Source organism: Ciona robusta, chromosome 1 (genome assembly GCF_009617815.1).
Source record: "Ciona robusta chromosome 1, ASM961781v2".
Classification (NCBI taxonomy): Eukaryota; Metazoa; Chordata; class Ascidiacea; order Phlebobranchia; family Cionidae; genus Ciona; species Ciona robusta.
This window is the reverse complement of record NC_143235.1, coordinates 11380354-11393360: the sequence shown is the minus strand read 5'-3', so window position 1 is coordinate 11393360 and position 13007 is coordinate 11380354. Positions and strand designations below refer to the sequence as shown.

At 35.3% G+C, this 13007-nt stretch overlaps 2 protein-coding genes across 2 annotated transcripts; one reads left to right on the top strand and one right to left on the bottom strand.

Annotated features, from left to right (window-relative positions):
• The first annotated feature begins 465 nt into the window (after positions 1-465).
• On the top strand, positions 466-2714 carry LOC149743180 (uncharacterized). Its single transcript, XM_089891668.1, has 4 exons — positions 466-648; positions 1069-1194; positions 1452-1581; positions 1900-2714. Exons 1-4 carry the CDS (start codon positions 523-525, stop codon positions 2040-2042), a joined length of 525 nt encoding a protein of 174 aa, XP_089747794.1. The 5' UTR covers positions 466-522; the 3' UTR covers positions 2043-2714.
• Positions 2715-2904: 190 nt separating this feature from the next.
• LOC149743179 (uncharacterized) lies at positions 2905-4019 on the bottom strand. The gene has a single exon (XM_089891552.1). It carries the CDS (start codon positions 3979-3981, stop codon positions 3250-3252), a length of 732 nt encoding a protein of 243 aa, XP_089747678.1. The 5' UTR covers positions 3982-4019; the 3' UTR covers positions 2905-3249.
• Between the last annotated feature and the right edge of the window lie 8988 nt (positions 4020-13007).

The following is a 13007-nucleotide window of genomic DNA, read 5'->3' as shown; positions in this document are numbered from 1 at the left end:
AATCGCAAAAACATGTGAAAAAATCGGCAAATTTTTATGAAAACCCAGGCTATTTTTATTTTTTTACTTGTTTTGTAAAAAAAACTGATAATTTTTTATTAGCGGAGATATTTTAAAAGACTCAATTTATTTAGCAACACTAATGTTTTCGTTAAATTCCACCTCGCCGTTGGTCCAAAAACACTTCTGCCTTCCACTTCGTATTGTTGCGAAACAAACAACCTGCTCAAGATATAACTATGGGAAAATTTAAATGGGCAGTCTTCAGAACTAGGGTTCTACAGTCAGATGCAAAAGTTTAGCAGATTTTGACATCAACGCAAACTGCATTATTTATTCGACGCTAGAATATATTTTAAAACGATACTGTATATCTAAAGTAAACAGCCTTATATTAAAGTCATTTAGAAGACAGCGTTTTAATAATATGTTGCTTTACCTATATATTCACACTTCTCCAGGTTACTACTATACAAGGGAGATTTTTGTTTCATTTTATTTTGTGGGCTGATCAAACAAACAATGTTTTCAAGCCCTTGTTCTCTTGTTTTCTGCCTTTCATTACTTTGTTCGTATGCCACAGCTCTTCATTATGACGACATCACCGCACAAAGTATAAGCATGGACGAATACCTTGACCAACTGACTGTAAGTTATGTTAGCGAAAATCCCTCTTTTTTAAAATGTTATATCACGACCTAAACGTATTATACTGTGGGGTAGGACGGATACCGTTACCACAGTATAGCATCTAATGTTTTAAATCATGGTTTTAACAATTGATAACGAACTTTTATAGTCGTGAGAATTCGGTAACCTATTTCTGTTAATATTCTTACTATATAGTAGCGTGGGGGAAGATGGGACACATTGTAGCACACAATATTCCACTATCCTGATCGTGTTTTAAACAATTAACAACAATCTATGGGAGTCGTGTGGATGCGGTTTTAAAATTCGTTGAAAATATTTTGTTTATTACCAAATGAGTTGTGAAAATGGTGTCCCATCTTCCCCCCTCCTACTATGTGTTATTTTCCTTGCAACCTAAAAGTTTCACCTTTTCAGGAAAGCGTTCAAAATGAAATTGATGGCGACAGTATGATGGGCCATAAACCTCCGAACAGATGGTATTCTGTAAACCCACTCAGCAGCAGCGCCAACAGCCAGAAAAATCAAAATTTAAACGAAAAAGTGGGTGACAATTCGTTGCGTAAAGTTTGTGACTATTTTCTTAATCAGTGTCTCTCGTTTTCTACATCTTTAATCAGTGTCTCTCGTTTTCTACATCTTTAACAACGACAACAAACAAACAACTAATAAAACACGCAGTATTGCAACACATGTGTTCTGCAACTAAAGTAACAAACGTTTAATTGCTAAAAATTAAAACTGCTGCATGTTTTGTTTTTTCGACAAATTAAAATCTTTCTCTCGATTTGTAACCGTAGGTTGAAAGTGGTATTGCAATTTTGCTACACAACCATTACAATTATTTGCATAAAGTACGGAAGCAACTTCAGATGCTGAACAACAGAGTTGAAGGAAAGTTAGACATGTGGCCAATCCGTAAACCAAAAGGTACTGCTGTCAGAAAACCAAAACGATATATTTTTTAACTTTAATTAACATTTGATTTATAAACTTTAAATAACTGTTCAGGAGGGTACAGTCCACTACCTTGTTTAAAATCTGATAAAAGAACCATTTCTATAAAAGCTACAATAAATAGAATTATCTCCGCAATAAAACCTTATAAACAATTGTTAGAACTGACGACCAAACTCAATGCATTAACAAAGATTGCTCTTCTTTCTTTATCCTAATGTTAAAACGACGAAAGATTAGTCCACACATAAATGTGTGTCAAACACTTTATTGCTCTGCCTAAATCATCAGATACAAGTACTCCTAATGGGGAAACGAGCACGGAAGAAACGGATGTCGCTCGCAAAGGATTTCAACAACCAGAGTGGATGGATGACGTGTTTGATCACGTGTTGGATCTGAAACTAATGCTTGAGGAAATGCAAGGGGAATAGATTTTGCGACGTAATAATAATAGAACTGATTTAATACATAAACGTTGAAACCTGAAAGCATTAAGCTTTGTTTTAAAATTTATATTTTTGCGACAAAAGTCAATTTTAAAGAAGTATAGTCTTATTCAGCGATTTAAATATCAAACTCCTTTGCTGGGATCTTATAAGATCGTGCAAGGTAACGACAAAATAAGCCCGCGAGGCGTCAAAGTATTGATTTCGTGCATATATCGACCAACAAATTTATATTTCAAAGGTATAGTTAGTGGTAGATTGTAGTGTTTATAACCAAAACACTTTTCGTAGCTTGCTTTTATTTCGAAACTTTACTTAGTTTCCTATATACTAGGGTGGGAGAAGATGGCACCCCTTTTCGTGTACTCGTCTCATTAACAGTAAACAAAGACCATTCAAAATATATAATTTCGTATCCTCGCGACTCTTATAGCCCGTTGTTAATTTTTTAAAACATGATCAGAATATTTGGATATTACGTGCTAAAGCTGTCCCATCTTACCCCACAGTAGTATATGTTTAACACTTTTAAATTAACAATATTATAATCTATACCCATACAGGCAGCCATTTAAAGCTCCTTGATATGTAAACAACCCCGACCGTTAAAACAGTTTCATATACTATAATTGAAATAGCTATTGTACATGCTTTGTTGACATTTTTGTAGAGAAATAAAATAACACAAAATATTGTTCTTATTTCCATTTCGATTTCTATAATTGTATTATAATACTGCAGTCTGATACATATAATCGGCTTGTTCTCAAATTTTTACAATAGATGACACCATATATAGGAACACTACTGGATAATCCTGCTTATCTTGAAAACCAAATAACCGAGATTGTATTTCATAATTGAAATATTTATTTTCGCATAAAGCGTGCACACAAGACATGCATTTGAATTGAACCCGCATAAAAACATTCCAAAAACAGAGAAAAACTGTTTGAGTCTGTTTTTGTAAGGCCTCTGGTCTACTTTATCTTATATAATGGAGAGCGCCCTTTAACATTTTTTAGTTAAGTTGTTGAACAGTTTTAGGATTTACTTTATCGCCATTTAACATTAGTTTAAGTTTTGATCTGGTATATCCGGCTAAATGGTACAGGTAAAACTTTTTTTACGTGCACAAATTTTTAAAACAAACAGAATACCGCTAGTGATCACGTGACAAACTCGGCGGGAATTATTCTACGTCAGATCCTTTGTCGTCGCTGCTGGCAGCTGGTTGTTCGTTCATCCAGTTTTTCCAATCCGGTTCGTTTTGGTCTAAACCGGCCGGCCCATGGATTCCATTTCTTGGTCTTGGTTGTTCAACTTTGAACGGCTCTTCCGGCATTCCTTCATGTTTTGTAATTCTGCGGCCTTGATCATCGAACTCGGACAGATCCACACTTCGCTTACCACCGGGAGAATAGCCTTTGCTCCAATGCTGACGTTTAGTCATAGCGTGTTGACCAGCCGATCTTCTACCACCCGGCATGTATTCATAACTCCAGTGTTGTCTTGAAACTGGAACACCGACGTTTGCGTTTTCCCAAGCAGCTCTGCGTCCGCCCGGCATAAACTCGTAGCTCCAATGCTGGCGAGCGTTCACTGGGACCCCGAGGTTTTGCATCCGCTGTGCGTTGGCTTGCTTGTATCTGTTCCATTGATCCACTGCGTCCAAATCAACCCCCAAACCAAGATCGAGATGAGGGAAATTATTCTGCAGCTTTAGAGAGTCGAATTTCCCGCTATCGCTCTTTTCGAAACTTCCTGCGTTTTTGTGGTATAAGATGTCACGGAAAGCTGAGTTTTCTCGCTGCAACAAAGCCGCAAGTTCGTCCTTTTCGATATCCAACATTTGTGAAGTTGGATAAGCGATTGCAGAATAACTTATACACGCGAATAGGTACAAGTATTTAATAAAACCCATGATTATCGTTTTCTAGAGTTAAAAAATTTGGTAAGCACAAATATTTAATCTTTAAATAGTTATGACGCTACACTTTTCTGGCTGCTTTAGTAATATTTTACGATTTAATATTAAAACAGTATATCTTTCTGGGCCATTACACTAATTCCAACATTACCTTTCTGACAAATCTGAAAATTTTAAACTGAATCTGCAGAACATAAAACTAGAATTAAAATATTCACCCAATGTCAGAACTCAGGCCGTGACAAAATGACGTCAGGCTTTTTTTTCTTTTCTGTTTCTGTCGTTCTCGCTGAAACCCAAACGAATGGTGTCGGTTTGTGAAACTCGCTGCCTTTTATAATGCAACACAACTCTAAGACGAATCAGCAGTGTCAAGCTAATCAAATTTGCCTGCGAATAACAACGCTGCCGAAAGGACTTTTCTTCTGCCTGGCCGCTTCGAAATAGCTGATACTAATTGCACTCGACAACCAACTGGGCCATGATGGAATACATGCCTCAAAAAGTATTTCCTTTCGGTAAAATGAGAAGCAATCGTTATTTTAAAAAGTCTTTTTTCTGTCTACGCCAATACTTATTTCGTACGAGCTTATATTTTCATAATCTGGTATTTATTTGTCCCCGGTATTTAGATCAAAAATAAAAGGAGTTTGTTATTTCATTAAAATATTACACATTTCTGTTGATTATTTTTAGGTATGACATATAAATAAACTTTTGTGCATTGTATAAGTGATATACGTTTGTATAGTTTAATTCTGATTCACCTACGTATATATTCATCATAAACGTTAGTTCATTGTCATTACCGTAGAAAAAAACGAAAATTGTTCTACCGTTTTTACCAGCACAATTTATTTTAACAAAAGGTAACATCGTAACCGTTTAATTAATTTTTAATGTAAGCAGCCGAAACGCCGGATTTCGTAAATGACGAACGGATTAAATTGCACCTGCTTTAAATTAATAATTGATTCTGTAGTTATAATAGCTATCGGAACGTATATATGGTGTTACCTTATGTTTTTAATGAGTTAACAATGTTTAATAACCGTTACATAATTTAGCAATTTATGACAACCGATTGAATGCGAAAAGGATATTTTATGACAGTTTAGCTTTTACCACGCAAACAAGTGAACGAAACGATATTTTTAACGTATGCGAAAACGTATTTTTCAAAGTTTGTTCGGGTTTCGTAACCACATGGTTGACAAGTCGCAGTAACGATGATGGGTGAAGGAAAAACAGTGGCACGCCATTTTCATTTTACTTATTTTACACAGATTTTAAAATGGTAATTTTGTCGAGGGTATTTCTTATATACATATACGTAATTCGTTTATTTCGTAAATGACCAACGCTTAAAAAGAGTTATCCTACGGCCTATACACCACAAATATGTATATTCGTACGGTAGGGAAGGATGGGACATATTTTTTTGTCCAATTTGGTGGTAAACGAAGAATATTTAAGGAATTATAAAACCGTGTCCTTACAACATCCATAGGCCGTTGTTAATTGTTTAAAACGCGATCAGGGTATTTGGATATTTTAGGCTAAAGATGTCCCATTTTTCCCAACCTGCTATATATCTTTAGTCTATAGCAATGCTTTTTTAAATGAAAAATAGATTTACATATTTTTTCTCTTGTAGAACTGCTGTAATATATATTCGACCATAGCAAATAGGAAATTATTATCGTTGTTTTCTCCCAAGTGGTGTTAATGACGTCACAGCCGCAAAGAATGAGCCTGCTAATGACGTCACAATTTAAAACGCCGGCAAACAACATCCACAAGTGTTTCATTTAATTAAATCACATGTTAAGGGTATTCTAAGAGCCATCCAATTAGGATCCCGTTTTTCCGCGATATTGATCTAAAAACCAATAATTGGATCAGCTGGCTTTCGTAATTGGCACCGAGAATTTCTTCCAAAACCAGTAAACGGAAAGGCTAAAACCTGGTGCAATCGTAGTCGCATTAAAAAATAATGCCAATTGGAATATCATCTTAAAGTGAAATTGATCCAAGATTTTTTGACTTTTTTACAATAAAGTATAGATTAGTGGAAACTATGATTTTAAATAAGTAATTATACACATACGCTTGCCTTCTGTTATTGTATAATAGCCCAAAAAAACGGTGTAAAATCATTATAGGAATTATTAATAATTAAGATTTTATTATTTCCTTTTGACCAATTAAGAAAAGTTGTTTCGTATTCACAAAAATGATTTTTAAAACCAAACCATATATATTACTGTGGGGGACGCTGCTATGGGGCACCTTTATAGTACATGATATCCAAATATCTTGATCTTGTTTTAAACAATTAACCACGGTCCATGGGAGTAGTGTGATAACCCAGAAGAATAGGATTTTATAAACTTTTAAATCTTTTTTGTTTACCACCAAATGGAACGAAAAAAGAAATGAATAAGTGTCCCATCTCCCCCCACCCTACTTTATATTTCATTGTGCTGTTTTTTGTTAAAAAAAAACTTTTAAAAGCAGTCCAATTGGAAATAAAACAACGGTTCAACTATTTTAACAGTGCAAAAATATTAACTAAATTATTTTTAAAAAACCTCAACGGTCCAATTTACAGCAGCAGCACTCATAGAAATCGATTTTGGGCGATCGATAATTCTCTAGTAGTATGGTGTATAACATTTCTATTTTTAGCAATTCCAATTATAAGATTTCCATGAGATAATACCTAAGCATAATTAACCACATATTTTATGTTGCCCATTTCTTCAGTTCATACAATTTTCTAAAAATGAATAAAATCTTTTTCCACAAAAAACTCAATTTTAAATTAACTAAAAATAATAATTTCTATAATAAATCACTATGTGAATATATTTTCTTTTTTTTAAACAACGTTCGTTTCAATTTTGACAAACGAAAATAAAGAAAAGGATTGGGATTTATTTCGTTTGCTTCATGACGTATTCCCCTAATCAACTAGTCACGTGTTCATGACGTAGGCTCGGGAGGTAATTATTTTCAGTGACGCAAAATTCGAAATCAATCTGCACCAGGGGAGCGTTTCAAATGGCTGTATGACGTCATAATCCATATTCAATAATTTCAACACGTCAGAAAACTATTTTGAGATGAATATGTTTTTCACGAAAATGAATTGTCCACGACTCTACGTGATTATTAAATTTTGTTGTTTTTTTCTTGCACCTGGCCGAATACAAGAAAAACGGTATTTAATATATGCGGAAGATATTTATAGCAGGGTGGGGGGAAAACAGGAAGATAGGGCACTTTTTCATTCTATTTTTTCGCCTAATTGGTAGTATAAACAAAGAACATTCAAAGAATCAAAAAATCTTATCCTCACGACTCCTATAGACCGTTTTTGATTGTTTAAAACCAGTCAGGATATTTGTATAATATGTGCTAAAGATGTGTCGTCTTCTCCCCCCTACTATATATTGTGTATAAACGCACAAAGTGGTCGTTTCAACACAAACGCACACAAAGTAATTGTTTCAAAAAGTGGCTGAATGACGTCTATTTTCAACGCTAGGATAATTGCAGACATTAGTAGCAGCCTTAAACATCGAACCATGTTACCCGTGGGTTTATAATCTATGGTTGCGAGCGCTTTCATCACGACTTGCTAAACGTCATTTCACACAGTTATGACTTTTTTAACAATAAGATACATTTAAATATTTATACAGAATCTCATCCAACACCAGTACGCATAAAATCTTTAGCAAAGTTGATCGAATTTGGGAAACCCATGTTTTCTGGTCGTGACTACAGTTATACAATTATGGAAATATTTTTTGTTAACTGCCAAATTGGACGACAAAAGAAAAAAAAACGTAACATCGTACTACACCACAATGTAACATAAACTACTTGTTCTCAAATTTTCCAAAACTAAAACGTAAATTTTGTATTATTTAAAAACAGGAGAACGGTATATAGTCAGCAAAACGTCAGTAAAACGCGTTATGGATGAAGGGTGTGCGAAACTTCATCAGTTAAATGCGTGGTTGTTGAATCAGTTAGTTGCAAGACAACGAGTTCCACTATCAACGAAATCAAACATATTTGGCCATTGCCAAAAATCACTTTACTTCCTATTTTACAAGCATATCAAACTAATAACATCTGTATTTAGAAATTAAACAGTACTTAATGTTTTAAACAACAGTGCCGTATCTTTTTATAAAACTTAATGTAACAGCGTATAGGCAAGCGTCGACTAATTCACCATAGAATGGCTTTCCAGGTGGCGCTACTAAGCAATCGTACCACCACATTTCGAACGTCATCCGATCCACGCTACTTATATAATTTGAATAACAAACGATATTATGCAACTTTAACGGTGCTCATCTTTTCAATGTGACTTTGTTATTAAAATAACGGTAATAACACACAGAAACGGCGTTTTATGAATAATTGATGAGTTAGTAACTATAGGTCTTTAGCAGGTTAACTAGTAATTGAGACCATGGCCTAGATACATTTATGATGATGATTACTACCATTAGGCTTATCTCAAATTTTCAAAATGCTGTATTTGTTCATCGAATTTTTCAATGTACAACATGCGTGTGTTACAGCAGACTTTTAATGTGACGAATTTCTTTCGTCCTAATTTACCCGCGTCGGCAAGGGTCCTCTTCCGATGACGAATAACGCTCTTCAGTGCCTCTATGACGTCACAGACTATCTGTGTCTAAAAACAGTCGTCCGTGAATTCGCTCTTTTCACCGAATTTCCTTTGTAATTCGTTAGCTCCGCAAACGAGTTTCAAATTACAATGACGTAACTCGAAAAAAGTTCGTTTCGGAAGTCTTGCAGGAGGTCGGTTTAAAATTTACGTTACAATGACTGGATTATGACGTAGCGGACGAAATAACTCTAAGTATTGTGGTTTATAAATACGGGACAATGAATGGCCCCCGCGGTCTCTATTATGGTATTAGAGGGAAATTCGAATGTTTATGCAGGCAAGTACCTAACGGCTTCGTACTTCAACCATACTACTTGAAAATGAAGGGTCCAGCGAGCATGGCGTATCAAATGTAATGAGTCACATGGAACTATGGTTTAAAAGGAGTGAATAAGCCGCCCATTAAAGTGCAAGTTGTCGTTTAAAGTGTCTGAAACGACCCTAAAGATCATTAACCGGCAGAGTTTAACCGAACAATGGATTTGCTATGTGCGTATGTTTGTCGGAACGTCTTACTTTATATGCACGAGGTGTCAGGTGTTTGGATTGTGGAGTTAAACCATGTGATGTTTATGTAGTGCGGTCGGTATCGCTTTGTTTGGAAGTTGTACAGTTAGTAAGATTAGCGCTAAACCAAGATCATGGGTATCTAAGAATAGATAATGATCGTAATGATCGTGGCAGGCAAAATAAACAGAACATAAGAGTAGAAAGGAATGTACGTGCCAGCTTCAATAAAAAACATTGGTGTGCGGTTATTCGCTAATTATCGGTAGGCTTGGTGCAACAATTTGGTGTAATGTGCTACTACATTGTTTACAATATAAAACAAACAATACATATTCACTAATCGTAAATATGATATCTCGTCCGTAAGTAGAGTAAGTTTTACACAAACAATTCATATTATGCGAACAACAATACAAAGATAATATTGTACTTCACCGGCATAACATTTACTGTACGCTAATGTTATGTTATTGAACTTTCGTAGTTACAATAATACGCTTATCTAACAGTTACAGTAACTTAAGCTAATGTTTTTATAAGCACATCTATACCGATAAGTTTTCAGACAGAAAGAGCTAATTCGTAGTTATGTTAAAAGCTTGTTAAAAGCTAATTTGTACGGTTATGTTTATTAAGTTTTAATATAAAAATCTGAGAACTGCTTCAGTGGCTTTAGAGTGGAATATATACTTTCGTAAATAACTTTACCCTTGATTGTGTACGTGAGGGTTGCCTCGTTCAGTAAAATTCAATTTCAGCCAAACTTCGATCTCGCAGTCGACGCATCGTGTTTTTTATATAATTGACATATTTTGACTGGTAAATATACCCCCTTGTCTGTCTTGGTTTTTGTTGCGCATTTTGCTCATTTAGATTGATTGTGAACATAGAACATGAAAGGCAGGTGTCGATAAATGATTGCCCCGAAGTTTTACCCTTCTGTTTTAACTTTAATAGTATTTAAACTATTATACGCCGACTATTTTATAATTATAATATTCGTATACGCTTCCGTTTAAACTAATTATTGGGCCGACAGCACAGAATAACTTTTACAGTAGGCTTAGGTAACTGTCAGTTACTTTTCGATAGTCAAATAGCTGACGAAACAAGGTATACGAACGCTACTTAATTACGCCTCATTACATTTATACCCTCGCCGTAACTGGATTATTCCGTTAAACTGACGTCACAGGTGCTTCCCCTTATTTCCTTCGTGTTCAGTCATCTGCGAATTTTGGTTTGATTAAATTTGCAAATTAGAGCTTTTCAGGGAAGGGCCTCTGATTACTTAAAAACATGATTCCCTCAAATTAAATTACATTGTGGTTATGCTCAGTAGTTGTAGATGTAACAACGAGCTCTCTTTATCTTAAAGCCGTATATCCCTAGGGGCGGGATAGACTTGTATATTACACCCAAACGAGACTTCGGCAAAGGTCAGTTGATTCTTATCGGCCAAAAATTGCGAGAGGAAATTTTCCCCAAACTGGTTGCTACGTGTTTTTCAACAACTCACCGTTTTTTTATACGTAAGCAGTTTTTGACGTCATGCGTTCTATGACGAAATATGAAAGGTTAATGCAAGGTCACCGATGACTTATAAGCAGTGTGTTACCCAATAATGGTTTATAAGTAGGTTGTGACCAGGATATTCACCATGTAGAACACTTTAAATCCAATTTAACCGTTTCATCCAATTTAACCCTCTCGAATTTAATATCTGTAACCCAATGGTGTTTTATAAGTAGGTTGTGACTGATTGTGTATACGCTATGTTATAACACGTTGTCTTCAATTTAACCCCAAGTTCGTTTCTAATTCCAATAAATCTAATGAAGCAGTATAGCCACAAACAACAAGCCTACGCATGTGTATTACAAGTTAAACCGGGTAAGACGCTGGCTGTGGTTTCGGTCTGCAGAGACTTGGTTCAGACAAGTTCGTGTTTCCTGTAAAAGCATTTCGTAATCCCCGTGCCGTAAATTACGTTTACTAGTTTTGCCGACGCAAGACTTTGTAAATGTAGAGTAGTAAAAAATTATAATTAGGTAAAACGACACGCAAGAACTGTGAACGCGCGTGTTGTCGTTCGTAACTCGGCCGCTATAAAGTGTTTCAAAAATATGACAAACTTTACTAATTACAACAACAAACATGAAGTGCTTTTTAACGTGCAAAGGTGGGAATGGTTTGTTTTGGTTTTTCATATATGGAAAACACTTAAGGTTTCGCATGCCGCTTTTTGTTTTAATGGTGTTTAGGAATGTCTGCATTTTTCGCAAATCTTGCAGATGAGCAGTTACCGGAACCCAACACACATTTGCTATGTTTATACTTGGCTTACCAGATATAATATGCATCACATATAGAACAGAAAAGCCGAAATATTCGTACAAAATATTCCAAGTTTATGATAACCTATAATAAAGATGAGAGTAAACCACAACGCAGGTTCTGGTTGACAAGCAAAACCCGTGTTTTATTTTTAAAACTGTCAAATCAATTCAGCCAGGCCCACCAGCGATCAGATGTTTTATGACTTGCGGTTTCTTAATTTGAAAATTGTTGTGTAAACTTGGAGCGGAGGTATGCTGCTAATCTGTACATGTCAGTGCAAAAAGGCAAACCAGCAATCTTCTTATTCAGTTTTACGCGCGAAGACGTGGATAAAATGCATTGAAATAGCGAAACGTGCGTGCACATACTGTCGACTTGTCAACAAGTAAGTAACTGAATCTCTAAATCCTGATGCTCTTGATACGACAGCTTAAAACGCTGATCATCCGTTAAGTTAAAAAAACACTGTGACATTCAAGGCTTAAAATTTTTATCTATTTGAGGGGGCATGTACGTTTTAATCCGCGCTGCTGCAATTTTAAGCAGCATATTTGAAGTCGTATCGAATCAATATCACTTAATCTAAAATATTTCTACATTTTTAAAACTTCAGTGTCACATTAGTGCGGTAATTTTGCGATTTCCGTTATACCATGTTGGGGTAAGATGGTACATATTTTTATGTTTTACCGTACCGTGGTAGTAAAAATGACCGCTTAAAGAATTGTATAACCGTAGCCGCGACTCGTATCTAAATATAGTTAACGCCTGTGTCGCAAAGTTAAATTTTCGCTTCAAACTTTGCCTTTTTTCCTACGCCTATGGTGATGGTTTGATTGAGAGTTCGGTGGTTTATACGTGGTGTATCTAGACATCGTGTGGTAGTTACATCGTGCAGATGTATAGAGTATGTCAGTACTGTTTATAAACTATGAGTTTTGGGGCCGCCAGTTAAAGAAAATACTTCTGATTTTGTAAACTTACTCAACAGATATTAACTCGTGATATTAAGTGCATAATCAGAGATACGTCATTGCGTTTGCGTTTATGTATTACTTGTGAAATTCAAAGATGCAAACGTTGCCTTTTTAAAATTAGTTATAGTAGGGTGGAGAAATACGGGACACCTTTAGTACATAATATCCAAGTATTCTGATCTTGTTTTAAACAAATATCAACGGTCTACGGGAGTCGTGGGGATACGATTTTATATTTATTTAAATTTTCTTTGTTTACTTTCAAATTTAACAAAATTGAAACAAAAGGTGTCCCATCTCCCACACCCCCTAATATATAATGTATAAATTGACCTGTTTTGAAAACTTTGTATGCCATAGCGAGCTTGGTATGTGTGTCCATAAACCCCTTGTATACAATCTGACAGGTTTTATTAATTGTGGAATAAACCAAGGAGTGTACATTAAGTTCGATTTAAGTAACTGATTAAAAA

Bases quoted from the DNA above. Each gene is read 5' to 3' on its own strand.
- LOC149743180 (XM_089891668.1), top strand. From the start codon at position 523: ATGTTTTCAAGCCCTTGTTCTCTTGTTTTCTGCCTTTCATTACTTTGT. The intron at 1,195-1,451 runs GTGGGTGACAAT...TTGTAACCGTAG, and splicing joins ATCAAAATTTAAACGAAAAA to GTTGAAAGTGGTATTGCAAT. The intron at 1,582-1,899 runs GTACTGCTGTCA...CTAAATCATCAG, and splicing joins GCCAATCCGTAAACCAAAAG to ATACAAGTACTCCTAATGGG.
- LOC149743179 (XM_089891552.1), bottom strand. From the start codon at position 3,981: ATGGGTTTTATTAAATACTTGTACCTATTCGCGTGTATAAGTTATTCT.